The sequence below is a fragment of the Tachysurus fulvidraco genome, chromosome 8, assembly GCF_022655615.1.
Source record: "Tachysurus fulvidraco isolate hzauxx_2018 chromosome 8, HZAU_PFXX_2.0, whole genome shotgun sequence".
NCBI lineage: Eukaryota > Metazoa > Chordata > Actinopteri > Siluriformes > Bagridae > Tachysurus > Tachysurus fulvidraco.
In genome coordinates, this window is record NC_062525.1 from 338,568 (window position 1) to 357,497 (window position 18,930).

General features: G+C 39.2%; 2 protein-coding genes across 2 annotated transcripts; both read left to right on the plus strand.

The window, feature by feature from the left end:
* Nucleotides 1–6,148: 6,148 nt before the first annotated feature.
* On the plus strand, nt 6,149–8,431 carry rpl38 (ribosomal protein L38). Its single transcript, XM_027152277.2, has 5 exons — nt 6,149–6,262; nt 6,440–6,459; nt 7,469–7,529; nt 7,622–7,744; nt 8,359–8,431. Exons 2-5 carry the CDS (start codon nt 6,457–6,459, stop codon nt 8,382–8,384), a joined length of 213 nt encoding a protein of 70 aa, XP_027008078.1. The 5' UTR covers nt 6,149–6,262; nt 6,440–6,456; the 3' UTR covers nt 8,385–8,431.
* Nucleotides 8,432–13,866: 5,435 nt separating this feature from the next.
* Nucleotides 13,867–18,006, plus strand: LOC113646151. Its single transcript, XM_027152196.2, has 2 exons — nt 13,867–14,038; nt 15,979–18,006. Exons 1-2 carry the CDS (start codon nt 13,867–13,869, stop codon nt 17,979–17,981), a joined length of 2,175 nt encoding a protein of 724 aa, XP_027007997.2. The 3' UTR covers nt 17,982–18,006.
* The last annotated feature ends 924 nt before the right edge of the window (nt 18,007–18,930 follow it).

The following is an 18,930-nucleotide window of genomic DNA, read 5'->3' on the forward strand; positions in this document are numbered from 1 at the left end:
CAGTACCCTGGGAGGACTCGGTAGAAGAGGCCTATGAGCGAAAACATCTGCGCTATGCCGATCTAGCTGCCGAAGCACGGCATCATGGCTGGAACACAGAAGTCCGACCAGTGGAGGTGGGCTGCAGAGGTTTTGTGGCAACATCTATGACCAGACTGTTTAGAGACCTGGGAATTAAGGGCCAGAGCCAGCGTTCGGCAATCAGAGCTGTATCGGAGGCGGCAGAAGGCAGCAGTCAATGGCTCTGGATGAAGAGGAAAGACCCCAGCTGGGCCCCAAAGTGAGAGGATCAGGAGGTATGCGGTCAAGGATGTTTGACTCAGGGAGGAGGACGCCCCTGCCATGCATAGTCCCATGGGATGTTGGCTATTAACAACAAGGCAACTCCTATGACTAATTGGGTATGGAACGCAAGCGTAGGACTGATCACCCTGTCGCTGGCCGCCTCCGGGGAGGGTGTATAGTGTGAAAGGCCGAAACACCCTAGGAACCAAAGGTACACTACTGATGATGCGTTCCTAAATTTCTTCAGGTTCTCTGTTCATGAACTCTTGGAAATGCTTGCACAAAGGATAGTAACATCTTATCCTGTGTTCCTTGAACCTTGAATCTGAATCCCAAGAAATTCTGTACAGATCCCAAATACTTTGACAATCAGTATATACTTAATGCACTTCTGCTAATGCAAGGATTTTGTGTTTGTATTTTTTTCCACGCCAAGCCACGCCCCTCCATAAGCCCCTCCCATAACCAAAACCCCGCCCCAGAAATCTCACTCTAAGCTGTACTCAAAAGTTGGCAGCCCTGCATTTATCTGATGTGTCTTAATGTTGATAAAATCACTTCTTCTCTTCTACATTTCCCTTTATTTACCTTGACCTTGACTGCATGTTATATATTATAATAATGTCTCCCTTTGTTATCCCTTTGTACACGAATGACTGCACCTCTAATGACCCCTCTGTCAAGCTCCTGAAGTTTGCAGACGACACCACACTGATCGGCCTCATCCAGGACGGTGACGAGTCTGCTTACAGACTGGAGGTTGAACGGCTGTCTGTCTGGTGCAGTCTTAACAACCTGGAGCTGAACACGCTCAAGACAGTGGAGATGATCGTGGACTTCAGGAGAAACCCCCCTGCTCCCCCCCCCACTAACCATCATGGACAGCATTGTCACAGCAGTGGAGTCATTCAGATTCCTGGGAACCACAATCTCCCAGGACCTGAAGTGGGACATTCACATTGACTCCGTTGTGAAAAAGGCTCAGCAGAGGTTGTACTTCCTTCGCCAGCTGAAGAAGTTCAACCTGCCACAGGATCTGCTGAAACAGTTCTACTCTGCCATCATAGAATCCATCCTCTGCACCTCAGTAACTGTTTGGTTCAGCTACCAAATCTGACCTCAAGATACTACAGAGGGGAGTCCGAACTGCTGAGCGAATCATTGGCACAACTCTCCCCACTCTTCAAGACCTGTACTCCTCCAGAGTGAGCAAAAGGGCGAAGAAAATCACCCTGGACCCCTCACATCCAGCACACTCACTCTGGACCCCTCACATCCAGCACACTCACTCTGGACCCCTCACATCCAGCACACTCCCTCACCCTGGACCCCTCACATCCAGCACACACACTCAGGACCAATATTGTCTGTACTGTTTACTTCAACTGCACATTTCACAATTGCACACGTGTGCATACAAATTGTATATATTGTATACTTATTTGCATATGTATATTTCATATGTTTATTTTAACTGCACATTTCACACCTGTAAATGTGTACATACAATTGAATCTATACTACATATGTCATTCTGTTACACTGTGGAGATTATGTCACTAAAACTTAATCCCTCGCATGTGAAAACATGCCTGGCAATAAAGCTGCTTCTGATTCTGATTCTGATTCTGATATCCCATGACTTGGCTTCACCTTTCCCAAAAAAATGGGATGTTAATAATTTCCTCATTCTTTATTTTAGGGCATTTTTTGCAGTCAGATCTGTTGTCTCATTGCCCTCTACACCAACATGACCCAACACAATTATACATCAATTCTTTCTATTCTTAACATTATCATGAGTATTTAATAGGTCGCCTCTTGCTGTTTCAGTTGAATACAAGCTATAAAGTGCTGTGATAGAGTCAGAACATATCATTACTCTTTATACTCTTTACTTCTTCTACTCATTGTAAACCATAATTATAACTACAGCTGTGTACACAGATACACTATCATTAATTAGTGTATATATTGATGTATAACTGTTATATAAACTCCTACTGCCACATGATTGTTATCAGTCTTTAGACCCATCAGTAAATATTAACAAATGCTGATAAAATTTTATTAACATATTTTTGTGTTCATTTTACAATATTATTAGTGTAACTTTCAGATTAGTGTAACTTTTAACTCTAGAAGTTTTAAATCAACATTGGGAGCTGGGAATATCCATGATGGAACATTGCCCCATAATATATATGGCCCATACTCAAATTTGTTTAGGCCATAAACTCTCTCTCTCTCTCTCTCTCTCTCTCTCTCTCTCTCTCTCTCTCTCTCTCTCTCTCACACACACACACACACACACACACACACGCCTGAGACACGAAAGACATGAACACACAGATATCAGAGTCACACACACCCACACACTCACATACACACACCCACACACACTGACATACATATACACACATACTGTACTCACACTCACACACTCATACCCTCACACACTCATACACACTCATACACACTCACACACTCCAGACAAGGGGCAGAAGACACGTCTCAGATTGTATACAACAGGTGCAGAGGTAAATGATCCACATACAACAGTTAAAGTCACACTTTTGTCTTTATTCTGATGTATAATGTGAACATTACCTGGAACTCTTGATCAGTATCTGCTTGGTTTTATACATTACGCTGAATTTCTATTTAAAACCTTATGGTTATCATGTGAGACAGATTAGTTTGTCACTGATCATTAATCAGACCAAGCTCCTGGTTTTAATACCAGATGTTATTGAAGATGTCGAGTCTGCAGACCTGAGACGTGGTTCTGATGAAATACGCATATGTTACTTTGTGAGAGTCTTTGTGATGTTTGAGACATTCCATCATGAAGAGCCTTATTAATGCAGATCTGTGCTCCTTCTGTAGCTTCTTATCTCACCTGAGAAACAGTTCCTCCTGAGGTAGGTAACCTCTGTCCAGGATAATTGTCTCTCAGCTCCATCACCAAACGTCACACACGTGTGTGTGTGTGTGTGTGTGTGTGTGTGTGTGTGTGTGTGTGTGTGTGTGTGTGTGTGTGTGTGTGTGTGTGTGTGTTTGTTTGTGTTTGTGTGTGTGTGTGTGTGTGTGTGTGTGTGTGTGTGTGTGTGTGTGTGAGAGAGAGAGAGAGAGAGAGAGAGAGAGAGAGTGTGTGTGTGTGTGTGTGTGTGTGTGTGTGTGTGTGTGTGTGTGTGTGTGTGTATGTGAGTGTGTGTGTGTGTGTGTGTGTGTGTGTGTGTGTGTGTGTGTGTGTGTGTGTGTGTGTGTGTGTGTGTGTGTGTGTGTGTGTGTGCGTGAGTGTGTGTGTGTGTGTGTGTGTGTGTGTGTGTGTGTGTGTGTGTGTGTGTGTGTGTGTGTGTGTGTGTGTGTGTGTGTGTGTGTGTGTGTGTGAGTGTGTACTCCACTACATGATAAGGTATGTACTGTAGATACACAGTGCCTTCTAGTGGTCTAGAAATAATCCCAGATAGAATTGCTCCTTATTCAGTCAGGACAGTGGTGTAGTCTACGTGATACGCAGGTATACGCCGTATACCCACTAGGAAAGGCCAAGGATTTCCGTATACCCACTTAAAAAGCGAGAGGATACGTAACAATATCGTTTTGTGACAGAACTTTCAGTCATAAATTCACCCCGTCTGTGTTGTGAACACAGACTGTGGTTGCGATTGCGAATCACTTACGTTTTTGGACCATTGGGGCTTCCGTGGCCTGTGACCTGATCTGACGTCACCTACCGAGGAGGAAAATGAGTTGCTTGGCGGTGTTTTGTGGCGCAAATTAGAAATGAACTAACTAATGTAAAAGAAGATCTGAAACGAAAGCAGACCCAAACTACACTCTGTGTTTTCGGAAGCCTGCGCCTAAAGCTACAGCAGCTTCGGGTGACATTTCACCCACAGCCCGAGTACACATGTATTTATAAAGCTTTGTAAACTACCAGTTCATTCAGTTCATAATATTCTGCAATGAAAGAGTTTTGGTGATAAAACTGAACAAATGTTTATTGTTCACTATTAAATGTACATTGGAAACTGACAGCTGATAAAACCTGTGCTCCAGGTCCCATATTCATATAACATTCAAGGCTAAATGTAGCTCTTAAAGGTATAAAGTTCACACAGAAATGAAAATTGTGCCATTTTTAAAAATATCATCTTTTGTGTTAAACAGAAGAAACTCATACAGTTTTGGAACAAATTGAGGTTGAGGAAATAACACAATTTTCATTTTTGGGTGAACTTTATACCTTTAAGAGCTACATTACGCCTTAAATGTTATATGAATATGGGACCTGGAGCACAGGTTTTATCAGCTGACTGTCTTTTGTTGCTTATAATAAATGTGAATGTTGATAACACATAAGAAGTCTTTAATAATGCGCTCAATTACATGTAGATGCATATTTTATGCATTAGTGAGTGTGGTGGTGCCTATGGGGTGTCACTCTAGGATGGGTGCATATGAGGCTGGGAGGGGGGGGGATCACAGTATACTCACTACAAAAAACTAGACCACACCACTGAGTCAGGATTAGTTTTCCAGTGTAATTGTGTAGCTCTGTAACAGTTTGTGATGATGTCCGGTGTTAAAGCACTTTAATTCAAATACACAAGAATTAAACTGAATTCAACCAGAAAATGAAATGAATTCTTCAGTGAATAATGAATGAGGAATTGAGGAAGAAATTTTGCTTTCCTCCTGGAGCATCTATTTATTTTTATAATGAACACCATTTCCAGCCGCAGGGACCCTGGGATTTCCCTTACAGGTGACCTGCATGTTATTGTCAGTAATTATACACCAGCATGATTAATAAAATTAACTGTGCATTGTAAAGCCTCTGCTTCTCTCCTTCTGCATAAAGAAACACCTACTCGACTCTGTCTTCCAGGAGAGACGTGTTTGATACAGGACAAGATGACGAGAGAGAGACGTGTTTGATACAGGACAAGATGACGAGAGAGACGTGTTTGATACAGGACAAGATGACGAGAGAGACGTGTTTGATACAGGACAAGATGACGAGAGAGACGTGTTTGATACAGGACAAGATGACGAGAGAAACGTGTTTGATACAGGACAAGATGACGAGAGAGAGACGTGTGTTTGATACAGGACAAGATGACGATAGACGTGTTTGATACAGGACAAGATGACGTGAGACGTGTTTTTGATACAGGACAAGATGACGAGAGTGACGTGTTTGATACAGGACAAGATGACGAGAGAGACGTGTTTGATACAGGACAAGATGACGAGAGAGAGACGTGTGTTTGATACAGGACAAGATTACGATAGACGTGTATGATACAGGACAAGATGACGTGAGACGTGTTTTTGATACAGGACAAGATGACGAGAGAGACGTGTTTGATACAGGACAAGATGAAGAGAGACGTGTGTTTGATACAGGACAAGATGAAGAGAGACGTGTGTTTGATACAAGACAAGATGACGAGAGAGACGTGTGTTTGATACAGGACAAGATGGAGAGAGACGTGTTTGATACAGGACAAGATGACGAGAGAGACGTGTGTTTGATACAGGACAAGATGACTTACAGGATCTCTTCTGTTGATAAATGAAGGTCCTTTTAATTGTATGTCATCTGTTTCTGAGAGAAACGCTAGAAAACGTTGTGGAAATATATACTTCCATTTATAATTTTATATAATTATAGATTGTTATAATGTCCAAATTACGATTTTTATAATGTTAAACTGATCTACATGCATTAAAACGTAAAGAAACAGATAAATTAATCGTTTGAATGAATCAGTGAGTTATATAATCGAATCATTTTCCGGTATCGACTCAGTTGTTCAGTGTGTAGTTATCTAACGGCACCGCGAGGCGGCGCTTGTTTTTCTCGTTTACGTTTTAAATTGTCTCTCGTGCGCCGCCGTAAGCGTCTTATAAATACCGCGGAAGCGGAAGTCACGCCCCTTTCGCCTCCTCGCGCATCGGCTGTGTAAGTATTCGCGCTGAAACGCTATAAACTAATCTTTAAACATCTGCGTTATAAAGTGTAATAACGTGCATATGAGCTGTGATGTGTACAGGATTAGTGTTTATATTACACACAAGGGGTCTCTGTGTGTGTGATGGTCATTTATATCGTGTTTAATGACATGTTTATCTGCCGCAGGTTTCACAGGAGAGACAATGGTGAGGAGACTTGATTATTTATATAACTGTTATATTAATGTTATTACTGTTATTATATAAATATACTGATTTATTTATTATATATAACATGTTTTAAAATAAGTCATCTTTTGTGTTTATGACAGAAAAAGAAATGTTAGCAGTTAGCAACATGCTAGTTTGTTTACTGATAACACAAACGTGTTTACTGTTTATAACGATGTTTATAACGTCTAAGTTTAGATTGTGTTTGGATATTTTGTTGGTCACTTCATTAAACTTCATTGTTAGCTTGATGACTAACCAGTGATAATGTCTGAATGCTGTGTTTTGATTGGCTACAGCCTGTTCTATTGCCCTTCTGATTGGCTACAGCCTGTTCTATTGCCCTTCTGATGGGCTACACACTGATTACAAGTGGTTAGATTTGTGTAGTGTGTGTGTGTGTGTGAGGTGAAGGAGTCTCCAGTACGAGTGCTGTGTACCAGTCACATGCTGAACCTTTGGGCCTTTTTACACCCGTTTACATCATGTGTTAAAACTGTCCCATTTACATCAGGCCACATAAACGCGTCTCGGCGAATCTGATATCGATCCGATCGTTTTAATCCCGCCCAAAATCCTGTCCATGTTATGTTTCTGGAGCGATGCACGACACGTGAGTCACCTGCAAGTGACGTTCTTCCGTTTGGGAGGAGTATAGAGCTGACGTATGTGGCTTGAACAACCACATTCATTTACACCTGTCCAGTTTCATCTTTTTAGACCTGGTCTTTTTACCATCGGGTAGCTATCGGATCACAGAAAACGCAGGAAGTGACCAGGTGTAAAAAAATCCCTCAGATTTCTCATTCAGCCCTGGAGTTTACATTAACATTGTTTTATCTTGAGATGATGGACTGCTGAGGAAATTGTTTATCTGCTTTAACAGACAACAGATCAGTAAACATGACGTGGTGTAAGACAAATATACACTGGTGGGAAATTACCCTCAGGGTGGGAAATAACAATGTGTTTCTTCATTTTAAAGCCACGCAAAATAGAAGAAATTAAAGATTTTCTGCTGACGGCCAGGAGGAAAGATGCGAAATGTGAGTTTCTAATTAGGACATTTAATGATAAAATGAGTCATGCTTTTCATCTCGTTCATCACTGAGTTCCATCTGCTGTACAATGTGTGTAGCTGTTAAGATCAAGAAGAACAAGGACAATGTGAAGTTTAAGGTGCGCTGCAGCAGATATCTGTACACACTCGTCATCACAGACAAGGAGAAGGCTGAGAAGCTCAAACAGTCTCTGCCACCAGGTAACACTCACCTTCATCCACAGCAAGATGCATTATTTATATTGTTTTGCAGTTGAAGGTTAGGGGCCTTTCTCAGGGGCCCAGCAGTGTAACCCCTCTCTCGCCTACTCCCTCTCACACATACATTCTCATGTGAAATCCCTCACATACTCATGGATATTTAAACAATGCCACTGATTCCACAGCAGACTCATCAGTTTAACAGCATTGTGCACTGCTGTGTATCTTCTGACCTGCTCAGAGCAGCACATGAGCCCCACTGGATGTGTGTGGGGGGTATTAAATTAACTTGCGCAAGATGTCCAAACACCCTGAGCCTGAGCGGTGCCCACGGTGCATTTACACGCTTGCGAGAGCAAAAGACGAACCAAGTGCTGAATTTCTGCTTTTATAGAAGCTTCAGTTCCACCGGTTCACCAACATTTACACTTAAACACGTCTGGGGATAAAATCACTCGTTGTACTGTGAAGTAACTCTGACGTTTCTGTAATGCTGTTTTAATTTGTTAATAATCCTGAACACAATCACCATCTGACTAATGAACTGAGGATCAACTGCAGCTGGGAGGAAGACTTGGTCTTAATCATTGTGTCTCTCTCTGTCTCTCTCTCAGGTCTGGCTGTGAAGGAGCTGAAGTAGAAGCTTTACTTGTACAAAAATGTTGTAATAAAAATTCGTAAATTCGACACGGTTTGGCTTTTTTTTCTACTAGAGAACTTTATTATTGGTGTTTTTTGTGGTTGTGTGTCATGGCCGGTAATGTCATGGCCAGTAATGTCTACATCCTCATTACATAAAGAACAGATGTGAGATGTGCATGTAGATAGCTCGTGTAAATCTTTAGATGTTCGAGGATCATTACAGGTGTAGTGCAGGTCTACACCAGGTCACGGTCAGGTGAGTTCCACATGTCTGAGCAGTGTGTTAAGTCTTAACATAGGAGTGTTTAATACACTTCAGTTTAATGTCGTTTGTTTTATTAATTCTTTCAGATTGTAAATTGTGTTCAATACAAAATTACTGTACTGCAATCAGGACTGTAGTTCATACTGTTAATTTATTGGAGGAAGGTTTAACTATAGGAACATGTAAACAAGGTTATTCAGTTTCACAGGATTTTAATAAATTAAACACCGATTCATGTTGTAAGGGATGAAGGTGGAAAAAACTTGATGTCAAAAAGCCTTCACCTTGATTGAGCATCTAAAGACAACACAAGTTTTCTTCACTTCCAGCTAGGAGTTTTTCCTCACCACGTTACATGAGGCTCGTTCATTAGGGATAAATACAAACATGTTTAAATGTCTAATGTCAACCTTGAGATTTAGTTTTATATTAATGTTTGTGCATCATGTTTATGATGTGTTTAGCTGCTTTGAGACAACGTCCACTGTTAAGTTCTCTATAAAGTTTACATTAAGTGTAATAACTGCTGAGTGTTGGAGGTTTTCAGCTTGTAGTGATTTATTTTCATTTACATTATTTTTCCTGTCATTTTGCTCAAGTGAATTTTTGAAATATTCACAAATCCTTCATGGTATTGTGATTATTAAATTAGAAGGGTTTTAAGTTTTAAACACTTAAGTGGCTGTGGGTTAAAGTGACTCCTCACTGTTTATCTTTCGAGTTTTTCCTCCTGTTTAAGTGCTTTTTTTTTTCTTCACTATTGGTGTCTGTCTGCAGAATTAGTCTCCTGTTTCCCCTGGAAATAAATCCTTCTAAACTCATCTAGATTTAAATGATTATTTTTGTGTTAAAAGAGGACATGATGTTAGTTTGTAGAGGATGTTGATATAGTGACCCCTAACGGGAAAAGCTGGAAGTACAAGACCTTGATATCTAATGGGCCGTGATTACTGAATGACAGCAAGCACATGCTGAAGACACAACAGATTTGAGAACACTGGGTACAAATGTCATGAGGTCTACAGTCTTTCTGCTAAATGTGTTGTACAGTTTAGATGCGTCTCTGTTAAGGATGTTGAGCAGGAATCTTCTCAGACACTGACGATGGTTTCAGCAGACTGAATGACCCACAAATAAGAACACGATTTCAGCAGTGTTTCCTCACACTCACCTTCTCTTTAGAGGATGGTAATCATCACAGAACACCAGGAGCAGCATGAAATTACACACAACACAAATTGTTAAATAATTTAAGCAAAGTCTTCAGCAGGAGGCAGAGCTTTTTCTTAGAGCCTCAGTTATGGAACAGCCTTCTAATAGTGTTTGGGTCTCAGACACAATCTGGCTGAAATACATGATGACGGTTTTTACCGGTCATTTCAAGACAGTCAGTGGCCCTCAGGAGCTCTGCAGGATCCAGTAGTATTTATGTAAAGTATTCACATTCTTTTATATAAGTAGGAAGGGAGCAGGGAGAAAAGAGCTGTAGTGCTAACAGCAACAAATATCATAATAATTAGATGTTAAAAAGAATAGCTGAGCATGAAAGGAGTAAAATCCACAGAGAGAGAGAGAGAGAGTCCCAAACAAGGGAGATGTCAGTAATCTACTGACAGAAAACCATGGAGATGAAGTACTGAAGAAGCGACAGGTCATAGACATTGTGATTAATGTCGTTGTTCAGCAGGGCCTTGGTTATCGTGGTGATAAACACAAGAGCGCTTATTCCTTAGAAGACTTGTCCATGGAGATATTTTAGAGTTAATACTATTTATGTATTACAGTATGTATGACACCAGACTGCAAGCACACGTCAGTGAATGAAGTGAAAAGAATAAAAAGATGCATGAAAGTGGACATAAAGTAAAGGCTCCCTTTTGACTTTGCTGTTCCTGACGACAGTAAACAGTCATCTGTGTTATCAGTCTCTGTGCTTTTGGTTTCTTTTTCTGTTGAGAAGGAAATTGAACCTTACATGACATGAAGGTCCTCACAAAACGAGTTAACTAACAAGTAATAAATGGTTTTAATAACTACCTGCATTAATTATGATTTATTAGGAACACATCACTGTAACATGTTATAACATCTCTGTAACATGTAACATCTTATAAATAACTGGGTTATATGTCATTTAATACCTATTTTACAAATATTCATTGATAATTAATAAAGTTTGTAAATGGATGTAAAACCTAGTAGGAAATTCCAATGACCTAATAAATATTATAAGGAAAAATTCAGGACATTTCTCAAAGGGACCAAGTTAATTACAAGAACATAAGAACTGTTTGTACATTTGTATGGTCTAACAACATCCTGATACACAGCACTTACCAGCTGGTGGCATTAATGCACCATAACAATAAAAACACCAAGATGATGAACTTCCTGGTATTGAATCAGAGTTTAGTGATGATTTTACAGTTTTTCTCAATTGCTAAACACTAAACCCTTTTGTCTGAACCAAATGCTCAGTTGCCTGAACCCACTGATTGAACCAATCACTCTTTTGGCAAAACCATAAGCATTTTTCACCTGTTTAGACACAACTTGCCAACACATTTTCATTGTGATGCACCCGTGCTGCATAATAGTGAGCACAGGTGACAAAAGTCAAACACAATTAAAGCACAAGTGTCACCGAATACAAAAACTCAAAAGTGATCACACTTGTGGCTAATAATGTGAGGGAACAGAGAGCACTGGTTTGCAAGACCCTACAATGGATAGAAGTCTGAGAGGAAGAGTTCGTGTGAGAGGAAGAGTTCGTGTGAGATGAAGAGTTCGTGTGAGACGAAGAGTTTGTGTGAGAGGAAGATTTCGTGTGAGAGGAAGAGTTTGTGTGACAGGAAGAGTTCGTGTGAGATGAAGAGTTCATGTGAGAGGAGGTCGAGGTGGTCAGTGAAGACAAAGAACAGTAATATCTGATTAAATCAGAGCTACTGTGATTGACCATGTTCTTGTCCATGGTATGAGCATGAGGGAGGCTGGACACAGGGTACAACCAAACATCAGTAGAGTCACTGTGTCCACCATAATCCGAAGATTTAGAGAAGAGAAGAGAAGATTTAGAGAAGAGAAGAGGTAATTACCTTTTTTGACATTATAGTACAGTATGTAAATGTTGACAGCAATTACTGTATGACAAACTATATACTGTAGCACAGTATACTGTAAGTAAATATATGTTTCAGTACATCACCGTACCAATGTACTGTAGTATTGTAATGGAGGTTGGTCTAACTGTCTGTAGGCCTAGTGTTCCATCTATATTTTTTGTAACTCCATGTTCTCTTTTTGAAAGACTGCCACCTGGGGGTGGGAGGACAGGTATGTTCTCCCCACACCAAGAGACCCTAATTGTTGATATGCTCTGTGAGAACGATGCCATTAAACTGAGTGAAATTCAGCAGAAGATCATTGAGGACCATACGAGGTACATTTTGAGGGTATCAACAGTGTCAGCCTCTCTACTGTTGATCGTGTCCTCAAGCGCAACAGACTGCGCATGAAACAGCTATACAGAGTGCCCTTTGATCGCAACTCAGACAGAGTCAAAGAGCAAAGATTCCAGTATGTACAGGTTGGCATATATCCAGACACATGTTCATTACTCTAAGTAGTGATTTACTGTAGTGGCCTAAATCACTCACAAATCACTCACAAAACTATATCTATTTCTACAGACGGTTCTTCAACTGGATGCAATGGAAAGACCCCATGAATACGTGTACATGGACGAAGTTTAATGTGATTGGCCATCGGGCCATTGTTGGTGTTCCTGGGCAGCGTGGTGGCAATGTCACATTATGTGCTGCCATCAGCAATCATGGGGTTGTCCAACATCATGCCAACCTGGGGCCCTACAACACTCACCAGCTCCTCATTTTCCTCAATCACATGTGAGATGCTCTGTTAGGGCAGCAGGATGAGCATCCCATCTATGTTGTTGTTTGGGACAATGTGAGTTTTCACAGAGCCCTCCAGGTTAGAGAGTGGTTCAATATGAACCAAGGTTTTATCAATCTTTGCCTTCCACCGTACTCCTCTTTCCTAAACCCCATTGAGGAATTCTTCTCCTCATGGCAGTGGAAGGTATATGAACGCTAACCTTACACCAGGGTACATCTCCTGCAAGCCATGAAACTTGCCTGTGGTGACATACAGTAGGTGTGGAGGCATGCCAAGCCTGGATACGGCATGCCAGGGGTTTTTCCCCCGTTGCCTGGCCAGACAAAATGTGGCTTGTGATGTGGATGAAGTCCTGTGGCCTGACCCAGTACGGAGACATGATGCTGTGGCTGAGTAATGCACTGATTTGTGTATATCTGTACTTTATTTTTACATGGGCTTACTGTACTGTACACAAGTGGCAAACTCATAAGATTTCTGTTTGTTTTTACAAGTGCTACGTGTAAATGCACAAGATTTCTGTGTTGTCTTTTTGTACAAGTGCTAAATGCACAGGTTTCTTTTTGTTTTGCTACACGCATTTAGTCTACAGTGAACAATAAACATTTATTTCTCCAGCTTCATGTCCTGAGCATTGTGTTTTCTATTTTCTACGTAGTGTTTAGTGACTGCTCCATAGTGATTTTAATTTTGATTGACTCGGGGCACGATTTGACAACATAGTTCAGTTTTGAGCACAGATTGAACTGTTTTGAGGTGAAAGTTTGGTTTTGTGAGGAGAGTCTGAGGTTTTGTGAATGTAGCTTGAGAATTGGGTTTTGTGTTCACAGTTTAGAGAAAAGGAGAGAAGCTTTCAAGAAATGTGTCTTAGATATCAAGAAAAACTGTAAACTCATGTCTTTTGAGATCATTTACTTTATTGTGATTCAGCCCTTAATTCTTTTTGGGGGTTTTTTCTTTTCTTTTGCACTCTATTTAAGTTAATTTATGTCTATCTATCTATCTATCTATCTATCTATCTATCTATCTATCTATCTATCTATCTATCTATCTATCTATCTATTTATTTATTCTTTTCTAAATAATATATTACTTATTCTGTGTTAAACCTGTCACTTCTGCTATTTACTCTTGTAGAATGATTATTTGCCCTTTGTTGTTTATATACTTTTGTATTCGATTAAAAAAAACACGTCTGGAAATCCTATCTTAAGTTTGTGTAGATACCTGTAGAGTGACGTGACAATACAGAGCAATAGACCCAGAACCAGTTTGATCACATTTTATGCTATTTAATGCTATGACATCCACACCTGTATTCTCTATAAAAGACAACGAGGGAGTGGAGACTCACATCACTCACTTTGTAGAGAGGTTTAATGAAATCTTGAAGACGATCCGTAGCAGCGTAGCATCTGACGAACAGAGACGTGCTCTCAGAAACGTCCAGAATTGTACAAAAGTTTCCTCGGGTATGTATGATCCATTTTCATTTCTGTTTAGTAGACGAGCAGGAAGAGACAACGCAATATTACATACATAAATATGTTCCTAACGCTAACCGGGACCTGAACTCAACAAACTGAACCAGCAGCTTCTTAGCACTCTGACCTCTCATGTTATTAAGGGCTTAAAACATTTCAAGTAATTTTTTTAAGATAGTAAGTAGGGGGGATTTAAAGAATCTACATTTATGGATGAAATAGTTTGCTAGAATAGCAATATTATTAAGGAAATAAGAATGAACACAGCAGTCTTTGGGTTTTCCAAATAAGATCTGATGTAAAGAAAAAATAAAACTATCAGCAGTCACCTTTCTTTCTATCAGCCAGCCTTAAGTTGATATAGAGGAGAAATAGCATGAAGAAAAGATATGATCCGTGTCTTCAGAATGGCTATCACAGAAGGAACAGGGGACAATTTCTACACTCTAAAAACTGCTGGGTTAAAAACAACCGAATTTGGGTTATTTTGGCTAGTTGGGTTATCATGTTTAACTCAGCATGCTGGGTTGTGATTTTAACCCAACTGTCAGGTAAAAATGATGAAAAAAATGAATTTAACCCCAAATGGGTCAGAAATTTAAGTCATTAAAATAAAGGGGCAGTCGTGGCTTAATGGTTAGAGAGTTTGGCTCCTAACCCTAAGGTTGTGGGTTCGAGTCTCGCGCTGGCCACGACTGAGGTACCCTTGAGCAAACTGTTCACGGTGTGTGTTCACTGCTGTATGTGTGTGTTCACTGCTGTGTGTTCACTGCTGTGTGTGTGTGTGTGTGTGTGTACTGCTGTGTGTGTGCACATTGGGTTAAATTTAGCCGTATGTCACTTCACTTTCGTTACTTCCATAATGAATCTTACTACAATACAATACTTCGGTAATCCAACCCCGCCCAAGAGTGACTTCGGAGTCACATTCATATCAAATACGTCACCTTGTGATTCCTGCACGGCATTCCCTAAATTCCAGGGGTTTTGTTATTCTGTGACTTGCGGAAGAACATTGTAACCGGCGCTACTTCTCTTTATGACTATGGACAAGTCACTCAGGTCCTGTGTTACTCCACAGTGGCGGCGACTCGCTGGAATAAAATACTCCGAAAATGTTTTCATTTTCATCCTTAACGCATACATTTTAAACCACAAACTACAGAGTATGTTTTGGACTTTATTTAACCTTGTAAAAGAAAAACAAAATTTTTAGAATAACAACGATTCTTACTCCATGTTTTCGGGGTGCTGAAGCTAGCCTCGCACATGCTAATTTATAATATGTCTAATATACAGCATGTAAAACGCTCGCATTAACAACAACAACAACAAAACCTTTAAAGCTTACCTTGTTCATTTATGTAATGAGATAAATTCACAATTTTTATTACGATCGATTTTGACCTAAACTAAGACACATTCTGAATGCATCAAATTTAAAAGGGACAATTTTGAAAAAAGTAATGAATAGTGTAAATGTCATTGGACACATTTTTCCCATCTCAGCGTTAAGACAATTTCTATGAAAATGTATCACATATCACAGTAAATGCATCACTGACTTCATTTAAAATATGAAAACATTTCATAACATTTACATAAACCTCAATATCTGAAGATATAAGAATCATCAGTAAGAATCATCAATTGCAATGTAATCGCAGTGTTTTATAAGAAAACTAGAAGCATTTAGAATAATGAACGTGCATCAAACTGACTGCAGTCAGGAACATAAGTTTTTATGAGTTTTTATAAGTTTTTATGACCTGATGATTATGGCAAATGATCTCGTGTGGACCTGAAAATGAAAGTTTACACTAAATAATAAATACATTTTAACTTTTGAAAACCAAGTGAACACACTGACTATCACAGTCGCCCTGTTCGTGAATATTGTGTAATTGTCTCATTTCATTCCTTTTCAGAATTTGAAGACCATCAAGCTCCAAACAGAGCCCTGAACCACAGCACCAAGGAGACCAGAAAGAAAGATCATAAAATTAAGTCTGCCAACAGCATGAAGGAAATGGATAAGGATCAACAAAGTCTTCAGGAACAATTAGGAAATTCTTGTCCAAAAAAGCCTGCTAGATTTGTGTCTGAAGACTTTAGGAAACAGCACAGTGATGACATCGAGGCTTTAGCTTGGAGTATTTTTTCTAATAGTAAAGAAAATAAAGTATCCATAATAAAATATAAAGATAAGTTTCCAGATATGTACAAGCATATCATTATACATGATTTACAATTAGAATGGGGGGGTAAAGACTACATCTGGAAAGAATTTAATTTACTTTCCCAAGAGGATGATATTAATTGTGTTTTAGACAACTGCTATATACTTCAGAGTAGTGACGACATCCGGAATTTGATCACACACTACGCAAGGGTTGGTGAAAAGGATCCCAAATACATCATGATAAACCGCTGGATTTATAAACTGTATCCAAATAAATTTTATGTATTTCTTGTAGGAAAACAGCTCATTAGAACAGAAAATGCAGATGAAATAAGATCAGTTATTGAAGATCAGTGCAAGAAGTACAGATACGAAGACATGCGTGAAGGAATCAGGAGCTGTAAAGAGAATAATAAGGATTTGAATGATGTGTATGTTGAGTATGCTCACTACGCCAGAGATACTTTACAGGGCATCTATACACACGGACATTTAGATCCCTGTAAAGAAGCTTGGTTTACTACATACTTTATAGCAACAATGATTTCAGAGTCTATAAGAAACTTTAGGTCCTTTATCACCACACTAATGACTTTAGATTTGAGTCTCAGCGAAAATCCTGAATTTCTTTTAGAGAAGCTTCCAATGGCGAGAGGGGGAAGCTGGATAAACTCAGATAAACGGGGATTTTATGGGGCAAGCACTCCAGTCCATGGGAAAAAAACAAGACTTAAAAAGCTAATAGAGGATGAAGAAGAAATCTTTAAAAAATGGATTTTACACAGAAATAAATCAGAGATTGGTGCCGCAATGATTATCTGTCTCCTCGAGTTGGTGTACGGTAAACTCAGACTCCGTACTGATCCTTCACTTCTAGAAACCTGCATCACAAATTATGTACATTTTAAAAAGGAAATAAAATCTAAAATTTCCCCTGAAATACTGAGAGGGTCACATGGTAGACAGATTTCTCTACAGAATATGAATTTAAGTTTATCATCTTTAATCACTCATTACCCCCATGGATCCTTCTTTATGTCAGTCATGTGCAATTATTCATCAGAAAACATTCAGAATCTAAATTTGTATTTATACGGTTATGATTTGGACTGGTGTGGGGACGAGAGCCACTCACCTCTGAAGACATCAGTCCAGACATCCAACTCCAACGTCTCTATAAACCCAGATGTTCTGTCCTCAGTAAACATGTGGATTCTGTTTCACCAACACTTCAGTACAGACCCTGTAGATTTCAGCTCAGGTCTTTGGAAGAAGAACAGAACACTTCACTTTACAAACCTGCTGAAGGCTGAAGCGTTAATCTGTTTACATTTAAATTCTTTCTTCTCTAAATTTATCCAAATGAAAGTCCACGTCTATATAGACTCTGTAAAACAGCAGCACCTAAGTTTCCTCTTTCTCCCATCAGAAAGTCTCTTAGAAAAATTACTGAAGAGTCCACACAGATTCTTTATATCTAATGCAACACATAAAATAACACACAGTCACACATCACTGAACACTGGGAGCAGCAAAAAATTACATTTTTATACAACAGCGGAGGATAAGAGATTCAATTCCACAATTACACATCTGTGTTTAAGTCCAGCAACACAATTTCACGGAGCTCAACTGCTGTCTGACAACCAGCAGCTAAAATATGGCAACCTGTATGGAAAAGAAGCCTTTATATTCTGTATCAATGCGATTCAAACCTGTATGGGAATAGAAATTTTTACATTCAATTAATTAAATATTAAAAGGACGGATTGAGGCTTTTGGTGCCATTGTGATTACTTTGTTTGCATTTATAGACAAAAAAAAAAATTATAGTATATCCCCTAAGTGTTAATCCATTTAGTTTATTGTTGATTGTCATAGAGAGAGAAAAAGATTGTAAGTTTGTGTTCAGTGTGTGTCGAGCCTGTGAGTTTTGTTGTGTTTATTATTTCAATTGATAGATTTGTTCGTGCCTGACCCACGCCTGATACTGACTATGATTACGGACTCTGATTTTGACTTGTTAGCATTTTTACAATAGACTTTTATTCAACGCGTACCAAAATATTGTGACAAGGTATGTAGGGGGATCGACGTCATTTATTTTGAATATCTTTATTATGTTGTTTTTTTTTAGGGAGTTAGGTAAGAAATGATTCTATTTTATTTTCTTTCATTTTGTTTTAAGTAAGAAAGAGGTATTTTGAGGAAGATTGTTTTGTTTGTTATTTTGGCCTTGTCCTCCCCTGAAGCCTAAATCCTTGTCTTCTAGTGAATAAAAGATTGTGAATTGTAATCTCTTATTTGCCCATTCTGTTGCGACTGACCCCTAGAGGGGGTTTTATTTTATTTGTAATTTTTTTTGTTTTAATTGTAAAATTTAAATTTAATTTGTAATTTTACTTATTTTACATATATTACACACATTTATCTGTATTACACTGCTTTTAATAAAAACAAGGCCTCCCATTGTGAGGACAATGAAAAGACAAGAAGGTCTAAGTCTGACTCCTTCAACTAAAGAATCAAACAATAGATTAGGTAGAAGAACTTGAAGAGGATCCTTTGTTAGAAGACAGAGAGGACTTTGAAGGAAACCTGCTTTCAAGGTAAGACCAACTCTGATAGTTGATCTTGTGTTTTTAGACTAACCCGTGCAAACTAGGACACATTCCTTAGTGGGATTGTGGAAGGGTTT